The 20,627-nt window shown below is 41.9% G+C and overlaps 1 protein-coding gene across 11 annotated transcripts in view; it reads left to right on the top strand.

Annotated features, from left to right (window-relative positions):
• Nucleotides 1-20,627, top strand: part of kiaa1109.L (KIAA1109 L homeolog) — a 163,269-nt gene that overhangs the window by 133,864 nt on the left and 8,778 nt on the right. For 9 of the 11 annotated variants that reach the window (XM_041580744.1, XM_041580740.1, XM_041580751.1 and 6 more), the window contains 12 exons: nt 2,680-2,860; nt 3,358-3,547; nt 4,859-5,020; nt 12,601-12,740; nt 13,895-14,093; nt 14,920-15,123; nt 16,071-16,250; nt 16,395-16,532; nt 17,786-18,043; nt 18,408-18,561; nt 19,450-19,607; nt 19,708-19,900. In XM_041580744.1, the coding sequence (XP_041436678.1) occupies nt 2,680-2,860; nt 3,358-3,547; nt 4,859-5,020; nt 12,601-12,740; nt 13,895-14,093; nt 14,920-15,123; nt 16,071-16,250; nt 16,395-16,532; nt 17,786-18,043; nt 18,408-18,561; nt 19,450-19,607; nt 19,708-19,900 (2,157 nt within the window). Of the gene's footprint in view, nt 1-2,679; nt 2,861-3,357; nt 3,548-4,858; nt 5,021-12,600; nt 12,741-13,894; nt 14,094-14,919; nt 15,124-16,070; nt 16,251-16,394; nt 16,533-17,785; nt 18,044-18,407; nt 18,562-19,449; nt 19,608-19,707; nt 19,901-20,627 lie in introns of those variants that run through there. The other 2 variants (XM_041580742.1, NM_001092862.1) reach the window with 2 other exon arrangements.

The raw sequence follows: 20,627 nt of genomic DNA, 5'->3' as shown, positions 1-20,627 counted from the left end.
CTTCTCTAACGCCCAGCCAATCCATGGTCTTTCTCGGCATGCAGTTCAATACGCAAACGTAGAGGATTTACCTCCCTCAAGAGAAGGTCAGTCATCTCCAAGCCTTGGTAAGGTCGTTCTTCCAGAGACCTCAACACTCGGTCAAGTTCTGCATGAGGGTGTTAGGGGTCATGGTGTCCACCATAGAAGCGGTACCATTTGCCCAATTCCATCTACGGAAGCTCCATTGGAATATTCTGAGGGTTTGGAAGAGGAAATTCCTTCTTCAAGAGATCTGACTCTCCTGCAAGACAAGAGCATCTCTCCTCTCCCATCTGTCCTCGGGCAAACCCATGGGAGAGCCAAATTGCCACATCCTCATGATGGAAGCGAGTCTGTTCGGCTCGCGAGCAGTTCTCGAGGGCCACTCTGCTCAAGGTCAGTGGAATTCACAGGAAATGAAAATACAGATCAACCTGCTGGAGATCCGTGCAATCCGTCTAGCCCTAATCCATTCTCAGCAGATTCTACAAGGCCAGGCTGTAAAGATACAGTCTGACAACGCCACGGCGGTGGCCTATATCAACCACCAGTGGGGCACAAGAAGCAGAGGAGCTCTTGAGGAAGTCAACCTCAATTTCATGGGCTGAAACTCACCAGGCCCATCTGTCAGCCATTTACATCCCAGGGCTGTTAAATTGGGAAGCGGACTATATAAGCAGAAAATTCCTATATCCAGGAGAGTGTTCATTAAAGGACGAGATCTTCCACGAGATAACACAAATGTGGGGCACCCCATAAGTGGATCTTATGGCGACCAGGCACAACTGCAAAGTCCCCGAGTTTCTAGCTTGATACAGGGATCCACTAGCCGTAACAACAGACGCTTTAACAGCCAAGTGGCACCCCCCATCTGGCCTATGCCTTTCCACCCCTGCCTCTCGTACCCATGACTCTCAGGAAATTTTAACGAGAGCAGACCACTCTCATCCTTATAGCACCAAGATGGCCTCTTGAAACCAAAATCCTAACCCAGAAGGGGTTCTCCAAGGCAGTAGCTAACATCATGTGCGCAGCCAGAAAGTCTTATCATAGAGTTTGGTCTACCTACCACCAGTGGTGCGTACATCACAAGACACAGTTGAGACGATTCTCCATTCCTAACATCCTGGAATTCCTGCAAGAGGGCCTATCCATGGGTCTATCCCTAGGCTCTCTTTAGTCACAAGTCTCTACTCTATCAGTCCTTTTTCAGAAACGACTTGTTCTTTGGCCTGATGTCAAGACCTTTATGCAAGGAGTAGCACATATGACTCCTCCAGTTTGAGCACCAACTCCTCTCTGGGACCACACCTTAGTCCTTCGCGCCCTACAAAACCCTCTATTCGAACCGCTAGGATCAGTATCACTTCTCTGGCTTACCTGGAAAACTGTCTTCCTTCTGGCTATAGCCTCTGCAAGACGTGTTTCAGAACTCACACTGTCATGCAAGCCGCCTTTCCTCGTTTTTCATCATGATAGGGCGGTCCTACGCACAATTCCATCCTTTTTGCCAAAAGTAGTATCTGAATTTCACTTAAACCAAGAGATTACGATACCGACCTTCTGTCCTTCCAATCCTAAGGAGAAGGTTCTACACACTCTGGATCCTATTAGAGCTCTAAAGTTCTACCTGCACAGAATCACAAAATCGTCCAAGCAGACGATTCAGCGAGCCGATGTGGCACGTGGCAAAATGCCACTAGCTAGACTCACAGCCCACTCTACTAGGATGATGAGTTCGTCCTGGGCGTTCAGGAACCAAGCATCGGCAGAACAGCTGTGCAAGGCAGCTACGTGGACATATGTCCACTCCTTTTCAAAATTCTACCATTTCAATACCTTTGCGGCTTCTGACACTGCAGGTTCTTCAAGCCGCAGTGGCAACTTCCACTTAAGCCTCACTCTCCAACCCAGAGGAATTAGGGGACAGCTTTGGTACGTCCCCACTCTCCCTGTGTCCCCCCAAGATGACTTGGAGAAAAGGAGATTTTGTATACTCCCCGTTAAATCTATTTCTCTTCAGTCACTTAGGGGACACAGGGCTTCCCTCCCTGGACTGAGGCCCTAATTTTTTTCATCAGACATGTTACATTTAGTACTAAGTTGTTTTACGGTTAATACAATTTTCCTGTTGACTTTGGAACAAACTGATCTAAGTTCCGCCTGCTGGGGGTATAGCCAGTAGAGGAGGGGCTAGTTTTTCCTTCTGTTGTGTCCTCCCCTCCTGGATGTACCAGCTATACCCCACTGTCACTGTGTCCCCCAAGTGACTGAAGAGAAAGAGATTTAACGGTGAGTATATAAAATCTCCTTTTTTTTTCTTTCTCTAATGCAGTTATCCCCATAGACTTCAATTGAATGTTCTTGTGATAAAACCCAATCTGGCCCAATATATTCTTTGAAATAAGAAACTATTTTAAATAATATTTGAAAAGTGATGGTTTGGTTTTAAAAATATGATTTTAGTTAGTTAAAGTATAGCTATTTACAGTGCAAGGAAGCCAGAGACCCCAAAATGCATTTTTAAGCGTGTGTACAGGAGTTTAAAAGGCTACATGCATAATATAATAACTCAGTGCATAATATTAATATAAGATATACACAACCTCTTGGGTATCTGAGTCAGAAATGTATTATTTCCTTGTGGACTGAATACAGGAGCTATGACAGAAGCTGCAGAAGTCTGGATCAAGACTCGCCCTCTAAAAAGAAGAAAATGCAAACTAATTATGCCTCAACAACCCACTTACTTTCGGGAAAGAAAGTGCCATCCTCACTGCAAACCAAACCAAGTGACTTGGAAACCACAGTATTTTATATTCCTGGGGTTGATGTAAAGGTAAATTTCTGACTGAACAAGACAAATAAATGTGCTGCTGTAATTGGCAAATGCTAAAGAAAAAGCCAAGTCCAAGTTGTAGTAGGCTGATATTCATAGGGGGACTAGATTATATGATATACATATATAGGGTCTGTTATCTGAAATGCTTGGGACCTTTTCTAGATAAGGATGTAATCTGGGCCTCCAAATCCCCTGAAATTACTCTAAACATCCCACAGAATAACATACTTTTCCCCCTCCATTTAGTTATTTGCATTGCTGCAGTTAAGCTGCTTGTATCGGAGAAACAAATAAAACTAAATGCAGGGAGAAAGGTATATTATTCTAGAGTAGAAAAGAGAGAGAAAAAAAGCCCAATAGGATTTTTTAGCCACCAATATGGATTTATGCAGCCAAGTTTGGATCAAGTGCAAGGAACTATTTTATTATTATTATTATTATTATTATTACATTATATTAAACAAATAGATCAAATATTTTTTTTTGTATTGTAGCTACACTACAATTCCAAAACTTTAAAGACTGAGTCGCCAAATGCCTCAAGAGGATCTTCTTTGCCAAGAACTCTTTCAAAAGAGTCCAAGCTGTATGGTATGAAAGATACTGCCACACCTCCTTTACCTAGCTCTATCCACAGCAAGACTAACACTCTCTTACCTCCCCAATCCCCACCTATGCCTTCAGGTACTTAGTTTTCCTAAAATATTTTTATTTATTATCATATATTTTTTCTCATTTGTAGAACTTTTACATAGATTCATCGGAATATGCACATAATCTATTAATATTCATTATTTCCTTCCTAACCCTTTTCTGTTTGACCCGCACCATTCATTACATTATCTCTTCACTTTGTGATTCAATGGATTTGTAATATTGATCTTTGGTACCGTGTTTTCCTATTAAGGGAGCATCATAACATCTACAATCTTCTAAAACTGCAATCCTCTCTTGTTTATGAAAAGTAAAGCATGCCCATTAAAATTGATTGCAAATCCAAGCTCTATTTGTGATGCCATAATATTAGCTTGTTTATTCTAGATCATAAAATGTATTTCAGATAGTAAGTTAGCACACTTTATAGACAAAGGTGACAATACTATAAGATATTGCCCTTCTTGTCTGTGCAGGATTGTGAGAGTCTTTGTTACCCAGACTTTATAGATGTAGGATTCCAGGAACATAAAATGTCTTGTCTGGCTTGTTTCTAAGAAGTGGCATAACAATAGCGGAAGCAGACCCAGTAGTTACGGACTGTGGTGTCTGCTTCCCCTTTAACTGTCCTTTACTGACAGGGAGTGGGTGGGAAACAAGGCATGGTAGAGAGCGGGGAAGGGGGTGGGCTGCAGGTATAGATTGTGGCAAGTGCCGCTTTCCCTCCCAAGATTTTTTTGCTGGGGGTTACGCCACTGTCCTTTAAGATCCAACGAGACCTTTTTACTGGAAGTATATTTTATATAAAAAACAAGATAAACATTTTTTTGTCTCATAGAAGTTGTGCACCCCACATTTATTCATATTTTCAAAATTGTTGATGATAAAACTAGTAGGACATTTTGATTCAAAGCCTCTTCTCACAGCCACCCCTTGATCTACTTTTCAGTTTGCTTTCTACCCCAATTTGGCATATGCATAGGGGCTACAACTGGGAGGTATGTATGGGGCCAAATTGCAGTCAAGCATCTAGAGTGAAAAATAACTTCAGCTTGTAGAACTTTTATGTGGACAGTTGTTGTCCCACCCAGCTGATTAGAACTTGATTCTTCTGAATGATCTTCTGGGCCTCTGCACACAGAGCAACTAACAGTCAATTACCTGACCAAGTCATGTTTTGAGTAGGAAGTTTTGTTTGGATGTTCATTTATAATAAAGGGGAGTGTCATAGCGATTTATGTTTTCTACAGAGTAGCCTTTCTGATGTTATTTGCTATATCTATAATACTGTTGTCATTTGCAGATGTTATTGCTAAAAATTATAACTGTGTAACTTTACAGCCAAAGGAAAGGGAAGCGGCGGAGTTAAAAAAGCAAAGTTGTATGCTTGGGTTGCTCTGCAGTCACTCCCAGAAGAAATGGTCATCAATCCAAACCTGCTCGATTTCCTCGAGAAAGCCCTAGAAACCATACCAATTACTCCAATTGAAAGAAACTATGCAGGTAAATATTGGTCTTTGTCGTTTTCTTCTCATTTTAAATACATTTTTTATCTGTGTTCTGTTTAACCTGGCCTAGCAGTCTTTTTTAGAGCTATCCCTGGGGACAGATCTGACAGTAGCGAAAGCTATTGGGTTGATTTTAAATAAGCCAGTGCCTAAGCTAAGATAAGTGACAGCAGCACTAATGTTGTGATTAGTGATGCACGGGTCAGGAAAACCTTAATCCATACCCAACCTGCAAAATGTTGCCATTGTAGGAACACCGCCCAACTAGTATTTCCATTTTCTCTCTCTGTTAGCTACTTCTGTAGACACCTCTGGTTAAAAAACAAGGAATTGTTGGGCGCAGTGGAGGAATATATTTCCACAAGCTGACCTGCACCTTACCCTAACCCATAATGGTTGACCAAATATTAAGCCAAACTCGCCCAGCCAGTGGGAAGCTTGCAGGTCACCACAATTTTTTGGGTCAACCCAAATGTCACTATTGTGAATCTGTATAAAAGAAGATATAGAGCTTTTGGGCAGTGTCTTCTGAGGCGCAGATCTTTATTACTATATTATTATTATAAGTTCTTTAATTTGTAGCAGAATTCTTTGTTAAGCTTTAGTTCCGCATTAACATCTTTGGTAGCTTTGCCATTGTTGTTTATAATGAAAATAACGTCATTAGCTGTCCATATGTTTATTTACTATATTCCTTGGTGGAAAGGGATTGAATGCATTTGCATGTAAAATTCTTTTTTTTTATTTTTTTATTTCATATTGTGTATTTTCTCTCTAGGGTTGTGTGTAACATTATGCTTATACATGATCTTACCAAGAAAATTCAGTTATACAGTTTTTTACATTTCTGCTTTTACATAGCCCGTTTCCTCTTGTGTGAAAATATCTGCACATCTACAAAACCAATAGGATAATTAGTGTAATTGTTTAAGATGCATAAGTTGTTCTTGAATTTTACAAAGTGCTTATAACACAATAACTAGACATTCAAAACTTTGTCCCCATGCACTTCAGGAAACTTTACTTCTTATAGATGGCAAATACAGAGTATTTTCATACTTCATTTACATTATGCATGTTTTTGTACTGGCAAGTATTTTGGGGGTGATATATTTAACAATAGGTTTTTCAGTACAGTAGAACCCTTATTTTACATTAGCAATTGTAATTGTAAGTAAAACCCAGGAAAAAGTAAAATCAGGGAAATGTATTGTGCAATTATATATTGAATGGACAAAAAAAGTATAAATTGTGGGAAAACGTAAAACCAGGGTACATAAAACTGAGGTTTCACTGTTTAAGCAAAGTTTAAGTTCATGTTTTTTTAATTCTCACCCCTGCATTTGTTGAAATGTATAACATTCATTCTACTCTAATGGGAAAAGAGAAATGTTATCACTTTAAAGGAGAAGGAAAGCTACGGAGGCATTTTATTGTCAATAGATTAGCTGCAACAGTACAAGTTAGAATGCTATATTTATTCTGTAGAATGTTTTACCATACCTGAGTAAAAAGCTCTAGAATCTCTCTGTTTGTTTAGGATATCAGATGCAGTATTAGCTTGGTGTGACATCACTTCCTGCTGAGTCTCTCCCTGCTCACTTATAGCTCTGGGTTCAGATAACAGCAGAGAAGTGGGGGGGGGGGAGAGGAGCAAACTGAGCATGCTCATGCCCAGGGCAAGGATGGTTAAGCTGAAGGCAGGAAGTCTGATACAGAAGCCCATGTGTATACAATAGAAGGAAAGAAATGCTGTGTTTCTCTAGGTCTGCTTGGGGGACACAGGGACAGTGGGGTATAGCTGGCTCCACTAGGAGGCAGGACACAATAAAAAAAATAGAAACTTGATCCCTCCTCCTCCTGCTATGCTCCTCCTCTGTAGGCAGAGACACTCAGTTTTGTTGTGTCCTCAGGAGGTTAGGACCGTCTCCTGCATTCAGGAGTATTTTAGTATTTATTTTGCTCTTTTTTTTTTATTATTTCATTACAATTCCTTCACATTATATGGAGCTGGACAGCTACACTGAGTAGTCTGATCCATTACTTCAGGATGTCACCGGGGTCTCTTGTGCTCTGCACTGAGCATCCAGCATTGATTCCCTCCCTCTGTCATCCAGAGTGAGGATGCACTGGCGGGACACAGGGCTGAGGAATAGCCAGTTTCATCCTGTGGCTGATTCCTCTTTATATGCCTCCAGGATCCCTACACTAGCACTCCGGGAACTCCTGCCGTTTAAGGTAAGCATATATCCTTAATAGCCAGCCTATTCACTCTCTGAGCACCCTCCCCCTCTGCACAATCCATCTGCCTTTACAGCACAGCAGTATAGGAGACTTTGTTGCAACCTGCAGGTCACTAGTTCAGACCCAGGCAGTATGTAAACAGTCTCTACCAAACACCCAGGCAGGCAATGGGAATGGCAATTGTTTCCTACTGTCCTCGCTGTCAGCATTGCAAGAGAGCTTTATTGTGGGCTTAGCACCGGTTGCGCACCACTATTTTACGAGCGACTTCACCGGGGCTGTCTTTCACTCTACCTGGGGAGGCAACGGCTTGGCCAGATTTTGCGCTTACTGTTTGCGCACCCCATGCGCAACCCGGAAGTGCGCGTAGGTGCCTTAAGCACCATTTTTATAAGGCGCAATTCTGCACCATACGTCACTGCTAGGGGAGGGGCCATTCTTCGCGCTCTCCATTGCGCACCCAGGCAGCTACTTCCCATTGATTCTGGAGGAGGTTCATTTTCCGGCGACGCTCCAGTCTCCATTACTAGCAGACTCCCCAGGCTGGCCAGAGCTCTTCCCGAGCTTCTCGGCAGCGCAGCCCCCACCCCCTCTGTTTTTTCTTAGAACACAACAGGGCAGTACTGTGAGTACAGTGGGGGTTTTTATCTATTGCCACAGGGCAGCATGCTTTGTAATTACTGCCTTATCAGGCTTCTACTCTTCTCCAAGGCTTTGCACTCAGCAATACCCTGGGAGGCATTTCAGTTTATTTATATATATATATATATATATATATATATATATATATATATATATATATATATATATATATATATATATATATATATAACAGCCCCTGGACTCCCAGCCTCCCCCAGAATGGGCATCTCAGCTTGCCGCCAGCATTCCTAAATTGGCTCTCTCCATTGATAAACTGCTAGCGTGGCTAGATAATCCTTGGCCTAAGCCTCCAAAACGTAGAACCCGCTCTCCTTCCGAGGATGAGTGTGAGGTGGAGTCCATCACTACTTCTCCCCTGCCGCCTGACTCCAAGGAGGATCCGGCCCTGTCTGGTGAACTATCTCACAGTTCCGACCAAGAGGAAGAGGACTCCCTCAAACTCTCCTCCGAGGGCATTGATTCCCTCATCTCCTCAATATTGGAGACCCTTCACTTACAGGAGCCTGAACCTAATTCCAGTACTTCCACCTCCTTGTTTAAGCGCCGCAGCAGGTCCTCACCTTCCTTTCCCTCTCATGCTCAACTCAAGCAAATTATCCAACAGGAATGGGACAAGCCAAAGAGACGTTTCCAGGCTAACCGCCGTTTTCTCAAACAATATCCTTTTCCAAAGGATCTAACGGAAAAGTGGTCCTCCCCACCTTCAGTGGACGCGCCTGTCTCTCGACTATCCAAGGACACTGCCTTACCAGTTCCTGATGTAGCCTCCTTCAAGGACTTCATGGACAAGAAGCTTGAGGGCATTCTAAGTTCCCTCTTCTCTGTTCAGGTACCTCCCTCCGGCTGGTTCTAGACTCAGCTTGGGTAAGTAGAGCCGTCCAATCTTGGTCGGACTCCTTATGCCAATCGATTGCCACAAGGGTCCCCCGTGAAGAACTCGCTCATTTGGCCTCGCAAATCAAGGAGGCTAATGACTACCTATGTGAAGCCTCCCTCGATGCGCTACAGGTGATTAGCAGAACTTCAGCCGACTTCACTTGTTGGTAGCGGCTCGCAGATCTCTCTGGATGAAGCTGTGGACCGCGGAATTGTCTTCAAAAAAGTCTCTCTCCTCAATTCCATTCAAGGGAAAACTCCTCTTCGGTCCGGGCCTGGACAAGATCTTCAACCAGCCCACCGGGGGTAAGAGTACTCTACTCCCACAACCAAAATCTCGCCCCTCCTTTTGTCTGAACCGTTTTTTTTGCGTCTCGCAGCACAAGGGCGCGAGATCGTCTCCTCCCCGACACTCCACCACCGGCAAAGGACACTTCAGTGGAAAGTCCAGCCATCCTGGCAGTCCCGCAAGCCGCCCAGCAAACCCACGTCTGCATGACTCGCCCCTACTTCCCTCCGGCGACTCAGCCGTAGGGGGGAGACTTCGCAGGTTTGCTGACTCCTGGAAAAATCTGATTCAAGACCCCTGGGTACACGAGGTCGTGAGTCAGGGCTACCACCTTGAATTCACTTCTCCCCCGCCCCGCCGGTTCTTCATGTCCAGATATCCTCAGGGGCATCAAAAGGCTCAGGCGCTGCACAACGCGATCGACAAGCTTATCCGTTCAGAGGTCATCATCCCTGTTCTGACGAGGAGAGATTCCGAGGCTATTACTCAAACTTGTTTGTAGTTCCCAAGAAGGATGTATCTGTATGGCCAATCCTGGACCTCAAGGAACTCAATACATTCATTCGACTGTGAAGGTTCAAGATGGAATCCCTCAGGTCTGTCATCGCGGCCATGTCCCCAGTCCAATTCCTGGTTTCTCTGGACATAAAGGACGCCTACCTTCATGTCCCAATTTTCCATCCCCATCAGAGATTCTTGCGATTTGCCTTCCAAAATCGCCACTTCCAATTCACGGCCCTTCCCTTTGGCCTGACTTCGGCCCCTCGTGTCTATACCAAGATCATGTCGGTGGCCACTGCTCTAATCCTCACCAGGGGGATCTCCATAAATCCTTATCTGGATGATCTCCTGATCAAGGCACCTTCCTTCACAGAGGCCCAGCAGGTGTTGCAGTCCTCGTTAACCCCTAACCAATCCATGGTATTCCTCGGGATGCAGTTCAACACCCAGACACAAACTGTCCCAGCGACAAGGTCCAGCATCTACAGACCCTCGTACAGTCTCTCCTCTCGAAGTCCAACACCGCGAGATTCTACATGAAGGTGTTGGGAGTCATGGTTTTGACGATAGAAGCAGTTCCCTTCGACCCAGCATCACCTCAGGGAGCTTTAGTGGAATATTCTTGTGGCCTGGAGGCGAAAATCCCTTCTCCTGGAATTTCATCTATCCCGCAGGACTCATGTCTCTCCTCTCTGGTGGATGCAAACCAGTCACCTGACCAGGGGCAGACCCCTAGGGGATCCACAATGGTGACTTCTCACCACAGATGCAAGCCTCTCCAGTTGGGGAGCAGTGCTGGAGGGTCGGTCAGCGCAGGGTTGCTGGTCTCTATTTCAAATGACGTCTTCACATAAACCTTCTTGAGATAAGGGCAATACGACTCGCCTGTCAGCCATCTTCATTCCAGGTCTCTTAAACTGGGAATCAGATTATCTCAGCAGACATTCCCTAGATCCTTGGAGAGTGGTCTATAAAGGACGACATCTTCCACAAGATCACTCAAAGATGGGGGACACCAGAGGTCGATCACGTCAATCAAAAAATTCCTCTCTTCTTTGCAAGGTCCAGGGACCCTCTGGTGCTGGTGGCAGACGCCCTCACTTCTCCCTGGGACTTTCAAGAAGCTTCAGAGAGAACACACTACTCTCATCCTCATAGCTCCAAGATGGCCTCATCGATCCTGGGTCTCGGATCTAGTACATCTCACAGTAGAGGAACCTTGGACTCTGCCTCTCATCCCGGACCTTCTCTCTCAGGGTCCAATCCTTCACCCTTGTCCTGCCAACCAGGTCCGGACTGAGAATTAAAATAGGCCCTGGCATTTCAGGTACACAGAGGCCCAATCAGCCCACATAGAGGCCCAAACAGCCCCCACCAGCCCACTAAATACTGACTTTCTATGGGACCTTATAGCAGCCCCTCTGGCATTTGCCAGAACCCACAGATTGCCAGTCCGGGCCTGCTGCCAACCTCAATTTGATGGCGTGGCTACTGAAACCACGATCCTGAGACAGAAGGGGTTCTCTGACGCTATCATTCTACCATGCATGCATCCCGCAAACTGGTCTCCGCCAAGACGTACCATCGGGTCTGGTCCACTTACCATCGGTGGTGCCAACGTAATAGTTTCAGTTCACTGAAGTTTTCCGGTGCCCAATTGGGACTTAACCCTAGTCCTATGTGCCCTACAACACACTCCCTTTGAGCCCATGGATTCTATTCGACTTCAGTGGCTCACATGGAAAACCGTTTTTCTGCTGGCTATTGCCTAAGCATGGAGAGTATCTGAGATCTCTGCCCTCTCATGTAGGTCTCCTCTGTTGACCTTTCACAAGGACAGGGCAGCACTCATACTTCTCCCTCTTTTCTTCCCAAGGTGGTTTCCACTTTCCACCTCAACCAGGAAATTATGATTCCTACCTTCTGCCCATCCCTTTCCAATGCGAAGGACGAGGCACTGCACACCCTCGACCCCGTTAGGGCCCTCAAGTTTAACCTGCACTGGGTCGAGGACATCCGTCAATCGGACTCCTTGTTTATCCTTCCCTCAGGCCCTCTCAGGGGCACACCAGCTACTAAGACTACCATATCCAGCTGGATAAAACAGGCCATCCAGAGATCCTATTCATCACAGGGTCAGGTTCCCCCAGAATCAATCAGGGCACATTCCACCAGAGGAATCCGTGCGTCCTGGGCTTTTCGAAACCAAGCCTCAGCTTGTGCAAGGCTGCAACGTGGACTTCAATCCATACTTTTGCCAAATCTTACCAGTTTGGCACCTTTGCGGCATCTGGCACCTGCTACGGCAGGAAGGTACTTCAGGCTGCAGTGGCTGTTTCCACATAGGCCTCTACTTCCTGCCCTTGATTCAGGGGATAGCTTTGGTACCTCCCCACTGTCCCTGTGTCCCCCAAGCAGACCTAGAGAAAATTAGATTTTGTGTACTCAACGTTAAATCTCTTTCTCTCAGTCGCTTGGGGGACACAGGGCTTCCCTCCCTGGCTAGAGGCCTTCTCTTGGCTTCAGGCTTGGTTGACTCAACCATCTGTTCTTCTTGTAATTAATCGTTTTTTCTGTTGATTATTAATAACCTCCTGTTTCTCCTTTGGCACGAACTGAGTGTGTCTGCCTACAGAGGAGGGGTATAGAAGGAGGAGGAGGGATCAAGTTTCTATTTTTTTATTGTGTCCTGCCTCCTAGTGGTTCCAGCTATACCCCACTGTCCCTGTGTCCCCCAAGCCACTGAAGAGAGAGAGATTTAACGGTGAGTACACAAAATCTCCTTTTCTTTAGACAGAGGACTCAGAGCAGCATTACTTAGTCTTTACTTTTATATTGAAGTGGACCTTTCTGATCAGGCTTACTTAACCTTACTTACTTACTTTAACCTTTCCTTCTCCTTTAAAATGGCACCTTTAGAGTGGGAACATGTCACATGAAATCATCTGGTACATATGCATAGTGCCGATTGTGTGTTATTTTTGTTTTTTATGCATTTGCAGCAGTGAGCTCTCAAGATGAGGATATTGGACAGTTCGACCTGCAAGACCCTCTGGAAGAATCAACAACCTCTTTAGTATCATCTTCAACTTCTCCGTATTCATCCTTCCCTGTTGATGTGGTTGTCTACGTCAGAGTTCAGGTAGTTGGCATATGACATTAGCATATCTATTTGTTTAGAAAGTACCCGCACTCTTGCCAGAGTTTCCTTGCAGTGGGTGCTTGCTCAAAATATATACAGAATTTTTCAAGAAGGACCAGCACGCCGTATTTTAAATCACCAAGTGTTTATCACATCACTGTGATGCACAGTGATGTGATAATAAACACTTGGTGATTTAAAATACGGAGTGCTGGTTCCTCTTGAAAAATTATATATAAAGATAGATATAGATATATATATAGTCAACTACAAGAGGTCCTCTGCACTCAACCCATTATCAATATATTTAAGACAGCGACATTTTGTGCATACTGCTACTAAAAAATGCCTTACCCTTTAAACAACACAGGGATTGTTTGTCCATATATTGCAATATATTTAAGCTTAATTATACATTTTACAAAGGGACTAAGTTTTACCTGCAACTTACTAGCTGCTTTCAAAGTAAAACTCCCAAACTTGGCTGCCCTTTTATTAGACACCAGTGGGATCACCTGACTATAGCTGGGAAGGGTGGGAGCTACAACATGGAGCTGGTCACTGCTCCTGTATAACTATAACAAACAAGGCAAAGTTGTACTCACCACTATTTTTTAAAACCATTAGGCGGGGGTGCAATGAGGGTGTGACCACAAAATACATATAGTCAACTACAAGAGGTCCTCTGCACTCAACCCATTATCAATATATTTAAGACAGCGACATTTTGTGCATACTGCTAATAAAAAATGCCTTACCCTTTAAACAACACAGGGATTGTTTGTCCATATATTGCAATATATTTAAGCTGGCCAACTACGTCAAAGTCAACCCATATCTGGCCAGTCCTACGCTTAATTTTCATCTGATTCAATTGTTTAATTATACATTTTACAAAGGGACTAAGTTTTACCTGCAACTTACTAGCTGCTTTCAAAGTAAAACTCCCAAACTTGGCTGCCCTTTTATATAGATATATATTTTCACTAATTGTGTTTAGCATGCCATTGTAAAGTCACAATGTAAAGTGTTCTTGTCAAGGACTTTTTCTTTGCTAACCAATAACATTGTATCCTATCTGTTTCTAGACTCCATTTTCATAACAATTTGTTTGGTTTTTTTTATACTTATAAATCTTTGTTCTTTCTCCCCAGCCATCTCAGATTAGGTTTAGCTGTCTGCCAGTCTCCCGGGTTGAATGTATGCTGAAATTGCCCTCTCTAGACTTGGTATTCTCTTCAAACAGAAGTGAACTAGAGACCCTTGGGCCATCACACCCCTCAGACTCTTCTATTGGAAATCTTTCCATGCCAAGTGGATCAAAAGCAAATCTAAACAAATCAGGGTTGCCAGGTACATATGATCCTAAAATAAGTCTTGGATATTGACAACATATTAGAAAGTGCTTTACAAACATTCTTAATTATTTACAAACTTCTGGGCCCCAGTAGAGTTTGCTAAGTTCTGGCAACTGTGCAGCTAAGTGGCAGATGCAATTCAGTGATGAGGTTTTCATCCTGGGTTTTAATAATAGCCAAGCCACTATATTGCTATTGGAACTAAAGCAAATCTTTGATGTAGAAGGACCTAGTAGTTCTAGTTGATAATACATTTAGCTGTAGCAAGCAATGCAAGTTGGCAAAATCAGCAAGGATATTAGCTGTATAGTGATATAAATTTGCCTGAGAAGAGGGTAACATTTCCCTTGTACAAAGCAGGGCCTTATCTGGAATATGCAGTGCAGTGTTGGTCTCCTGTGCTTAAAAAGAGGATATTATTGAAATAGAGAATGTCTAAACAAGAGACACTAAGCTATTACAGGGTATGGAAGGGTCTTGGTTATAACAAGAAACTGGCAAACACTGGAAACGAAGATTTTATGGGGGATTATCATCACCATGTATAGATATATAAAGGGATCATACAAAATACTTTGCTACTTTTTTCACTAGTAGATCCTTCCAGTAGACATGAGGGCATCCACTGATATTAGAATAAAGGAGGTTCTGTTAAGAGGCAAGGCTAGTGAAATTACTTCTTTGCACAACGTTGATCCAGGAAGTGGTACAACTGTCAGCCATACCAGACCATAACTTAAGCATACTGTATGTTCATATATTGCCTTCTTGAGTGATAACCATGTGACATTTCTTTCCTATTTCCAATCTGCTCCTTCCAGGGACATCCACAGGGCTTGGTAGCCCTCTTGGGAGAACGAGACACAGCAGCAGTCAGTCTGATTTGACCAGCTCTAGCAGCAACTCGTCAGGCCTAAGTTTTACAGCTTGCATGTCAGATTTCTCCTTGTATGTGTTTCATCCTTATGGTGCCGGAAAACAGAAATCTGCAGTATCAGGACTTGCTCCAGGTCCCAGTGGTTTAGGTACATTGGGTTTGAGCTCTGCATAGCAACCAATTAAATGTTGGCAACCAGTAAATTTTACCTTCTGATTGGATGTCATACATAATTAGACCTGTAGCAAACTTTGTGCCTTTTATTGCATAACTACCTTAAACATTTAAGGGTGTCCTTAAATCAGTGGGTTTAGAGTTTATATATTATGCATATTGGCAGAGTCATCATTAAAAACTACAGGTTAAGAGCTGATTGATTCCCAAACTATGTGTACAGTGGCACAGGGCAGCAGGCTGAATAATAAGAAAATAAGGAAGCAATTTTTGGGGTGATCGTTCATTTGCTGTCTTACAAACTTAGAAGTATAGCAGTGAGGGGTCCAACCAATGTTTGATCTCAAAGTCGGGGGACCGAAGCCAAAATTTCTTAAACACACTGCAGTAAAACAAGTTGCCATTTTTTTTTCTTTTCTTCTCTAAATATTATGTATAAGTGAATTTGAAATTTAACCTTTGGCCACAATAGTAGTGGTTATCATAAAAAGATGGTGCTTTAGATGGGTTTAAAGGATTCATTACTCTTAAGTAGTATGACAGTTGCATTTATGCCTGCAAAAACATACAATATAGCAAAGGGGAATATAAACCCTCTCGTAAAACTAATTGTCCATTTAGATCAATACATTAAACAAAATTGCAATGATTAGGTTAATGTTGTGTGCAAAGTATTTTATCACAGCACTCCCCAGATTTTTCATGATATTGACCATTTATTCACTAAAACTACTGTCTGGGTGTTTTTATGTAACATAACAAAATTGGTAACTCTTGGGTAGTCTGTGCTAAATAAAAATCTAGTGGAAAGTAACTTCCAGCCCATGGGCCTCCAGCTGAACATCCCTTCTTTATGGAGTGTGTTCATATATGTTTTCCTTGGTTGTCAGCCATGTAAAAGCTTGCTGCTACTTTCTGTAGGTCATGTAGATGAGGAACCTACATCAGTTACTGGCCGTAAGGACTCTCTCAGCATCAACCTGGAGTTTGTTAAAGTCAGTTTGTCCAGAATGAGACGTTCAGGTGGAGCTTCATTCTTTGAGAGTGTATCTGCTACCAAAAGCACCAGCAAAATGGATACGACTTTAATCAACATATCCGGTAAGAATTTTGTTTACAGTAGAGCTCGTGCTTAACTGAATTTGATATAATAAATAGATTCATACTGGGCACAGGTTATATTGTGTTTGCTGTTATTGATGTGATGTTTGAATGTTTATGCATAAATATTTTTTCTTCTGTTAGCGGTTTGTGACATAGGATCGGCCTCCTTCAAATATGATATGCGCCGACTTAGTGAGATCCTGGCTTTTCCAAGGGCATGGTACAGAAGAAGTATCGCTAGACGCTTGTTTCTTGGTGATCAAACCATCAATTTACCAGGTATGATTTGTTATTCTGACTGTAAGTCAGAGAAAAAGTTAAAAAATAAAAGCGATGCTCTATTACTGCTTTATAATTAAACTCATAGAGGATTTTCTTTATTGTGTTTATTTAAAAGAACAGACTGAATATAATTTCTTCTCAGTTGCTGTTTATTTTGCTTAAGTGAACACAATCCTTTATTGCCTCTAAAACCTATCCCATTCTTTTTCTTGTACAGTGTATAGAATATCAGTGAGTTTCTACTCCTCAAACTGAGTGCAAAAAGCTTTGGGACAGAAGTTCCCACACTATGTGGCACGTAGCACAGCATAAAGATCAATTAATGATTTGGGGTGACCCATTATAAACTATTCTTTATGTTCCTAGGACTATGGCTGTTTCAGGAAAGTTAAAATATACTCAAAATTCGAATGGGAGGTTATTTAGGAAAAAAAATTTAACATCTAAAACTTGAACAAGTTTTAATCACTTCAGTTGGGTCACTGGACCTCTCCCATTGACTTCTACATGAACTCAGAAGGTTTTAGGTGGCGAATAGATGAATTCAAATTCTTCCCAGGGTCAAGGTTTGTTAAATCTCGTAATTTGAATTGAGTTTGGATTATTCCCAATTCGAATTTGTGAGTTTTGACTAAAAATACAATTCGAAAATTAGAATTCTAATTTACTATTCGACCCTTAATAAACCTGCCCCTACATTTCTGAAGGGTTTTGAACCAATAGTCTTTAAAATATTGCTGTTGGGCAGTGGTACAATGGCAGCAGCTGTTTTTTGTTCTGCGGGATGAATAAGCATCTCTATGGCACAGTTTCTTTCCTGATTTTATTAATGAAAACCAATTGCATGTTAAAATTATAATTGTATCCTACCTTGTACAGATGAATTCACACAGTACTTAGATTTTTATGTTCTTTCTTATCAATATCACAGAATATGAGCAAGTTGAGCGTGTTTTCCTTATGAACAATTTTTTGCCATTACCTATCACTGGTCCTGTCCAAGCCCCAAATGAACTCTCGTGCTAAGTGGTATCGATTAGACCATATTTTAAATCTATTCTGTTATTAGACAATTATCAAGGTTCCTGGTGGGCACAATAGATTTGCTGCTACAGTCTGAATCTGCAAAAACCTCTTTATATTAGAAGGGCAGAGTCCTGCACTTATCCATTATTTTTTTCCATGAGACATAAAATAGTGAGATATACTATATCTTGGCTAGATATCTTCATTTTTTGCATATTTTCTAGCTTCAGGCCCAGGAACTCCTGATTCCATAGACGGCGTCAGCCAGCATCTTTCTCCTGAATCATCTCGCAAGGCTTATTGTAGAACATGGGAGCAACCGAGTCAGTCAGCCTCATTCTCTCATATGGCGCAGTCACCTAATGTTTTCAGTGAACACACTCCAAATAGCAACATGTCTCCAGGAGCAGTAGCTCACTCCTTGAAATCCCCAGCGCCATCACGAACAAGAAGTGTGTCTGATTCCTCTGTGCCTCGCAGAGGTATGTTTTCTACTCGGTTATACATCCTTTTTGCAAGATAATGCTTACAAATGACAAGAAAACATTTTACAACTTGGACATTTAGCCGGTGGAAGTACTGTTCATTTGTCTGCATGTCATTTTAACTTGGCAGACCAAGCAACATATTTCTGTAATATCCACTTACAAATAAACCTAAATATATACATAAATAAAGATATCTGCAGAATGAATGTAACATTTTACATATCAATACTGTCCTTTTTTTTTTAATTGTACGGTAGTTTAACGGGTCAGCAGCATGATTTGGAAATATTTCCACATAAAGCCAGAAAGTCATTTGACCAGGAAATGATTTAGTAATTATTTTTCCTTTCTCGTTCAGATTCACTGTCAAAAACGTCAACCCCTTCATTTAGTAAAGCTACTAAACCTTCAAGCCAGCAGGGGACTCCATGGGAAACATTGGTTGTGTTTGCCATTAATCTGAAGCAACTTAATGTTCAAATGAACATGAGCAATGTAATGGGCAATACAACGTAAGTTATTTTCATTTTTATGCACTTTTTGTTTATTTATATGTAATGTTTATAGAACCATAACAATATACCTCTACCACACAGGGGGCATGCTTAAGTTTGTACTCTATGTGTAGTCCATTTATACCATCTAAGACTTTAAAGAAGAGCGAAAGCTCCAGTAAATGGGGGCGCCAAATGTTCGTGCACCCCAAGGATTGTAATGGCTTGCCTGATACCCCAAGCCAGTGCTCCTGTTAGCAGAAAACTGCATCAGCCCGGGCACTAGCAAGCAATTCATACTCTTTTTTTTTTTTTTTTTTTTTTTTTTTTTCCCCCTTCTTCATTCTTCAAAATCCAGCAGCTGACGCATTTGCAGTAGAGTGAAAAAGCTAGCTGTTTTTGTCAACATCCGGCATTTACCTCTACTGCATAGGAAAATATCAATCACTCGCTTGGGCAGTGCTCTAACATTTTCTACCTCCCATCAACTGGATTACATTCTCCTTTAAAGAGGCGTTTAAAACCACTTATTTTCAGAAAAGGTCAATTAGTAAAGTGCAAAAGTGCTTAATAGGAGCATTAAAAATATATTAAAAATCTATTCCGCCATAAATTCCCAGACAAGTGTATGCTACACCCCAAACGGTATGCCACCCACACAATTCACATGAACCAGGTCCCTTATAAGCCACACTCTCTTTGGCTGCCAGAATACAAGACTGTCCTGCAAGATATGTAGCTGTAGTCAATGAATTGCTTGTGTTGATGTGGAAAATCATCATGGGATCCTGAATAGCCTTCATACTCTGCATGATATGGGTCAATAAATCCAAAGTAGTGTAGCTTGGGAATAATCTGTAAAACTTTGTAGGATATGTAAGTGAACATACTTTGTGTTATTATCAGTTGGACCACCAGTGGACTGAAGAGCCAAGGTCGCCTATCGGTGGGAAGTAACAGAGACAGGGAAATCAGCATGTCTGTTGGCTTGGGCAGATCTCAGCTGGACTCCAGAGGTGGAGTGGTTGGTGGAACTATAGATGTTAATACTCTGGAAATGGTTGGTAAGTTGAAAGGGAAAATAATATATAATATATATCATAATGTATATATAATTCATATAAATAATTACAATTCTCATTTACATCTGTACTTTGCTTAAAGCTCATATTTCAGAACATCCCAACCAACAACCCAGCCACAAAATTCAGATTACTATGGGCTCTACTGAAGCACGTGTGGACTACATGGGCTCAAGCATTCTAATGGGGATCTTTAGCAATGCAGATCTGAAGTTACAGGATGAGTGGAATGTCAATTTGTTTACTCCAATGGATACTAGTATTTCTGACAAAAGGTATGTTCACCTGAATTTTCATCGATCATGAATGTACCATGAGATATACAGCAGTGCACGGATTTGCATCCAAGACAATATATCCTCATTCAATAACCATAAATGGGCATTTATCCACTATCTCAGCCATAGTATTCCAGCTATAAATCTTGTAAAGCATTTAAAAAAATATTTAACTTAACATAGTTACATCATAACTATAGTAGGCAAGGTATGTGGGGGAATTCTATACTGTGCTGTAGTTCCACATAACTCCTCAAATCCCTGGTGGATATGCATGCACATTATTTTTTTTCTGCGGTGTTCCAGAAGGTTTAGTTTTATCACACTGCTACACCTATTTCACATTTGCTCTATCTGTATATGTTATCAGAATGTTGTCATGTACAGTTCTCCAATGCATGCATATACGGATTAAATCATAATATGTAAATGAACAAATCAATGGAAAAATGACACTTGTATAGATGGGAAGCAAAATCTAGATTTTTAGTATATATTTTAGTATTTTTCTGTGAATAAACAAAAGAAAATCTGCCATAAAGAACATAAGAAGTAAAGTGAAATGTGCAGTGATGGAAGTTTTGTAACTAGTAAATATATACCTGTTATCATAGATTGATTATTATTAATTTTTTATTATAGATGGATATGAAAAATAGTATGCTAGCAAAAATTCAGTAACCCCTATCAACCAATCAGCAGGCAGCATTTACTAGTCACCTGT

This window comes from Xenopus laevis, chromosome 1L (assembly GCF_017654675.1).
Source record: "Xenopus laevis strain J_2021 chromosome 1L, Xenopus_laevis_v10.1, whole genome shotgun sequence".
Classification (NCBI taxonomy): domain Eukaryota; kingdom Metazoa; phylum Chordata; class Amphibia; order Anura; family Pipidae; genus Xenopus; species Xenopus laevis.
This window is presented reverse-complemented; position numbering and strand designations above follow the sequence as displayed.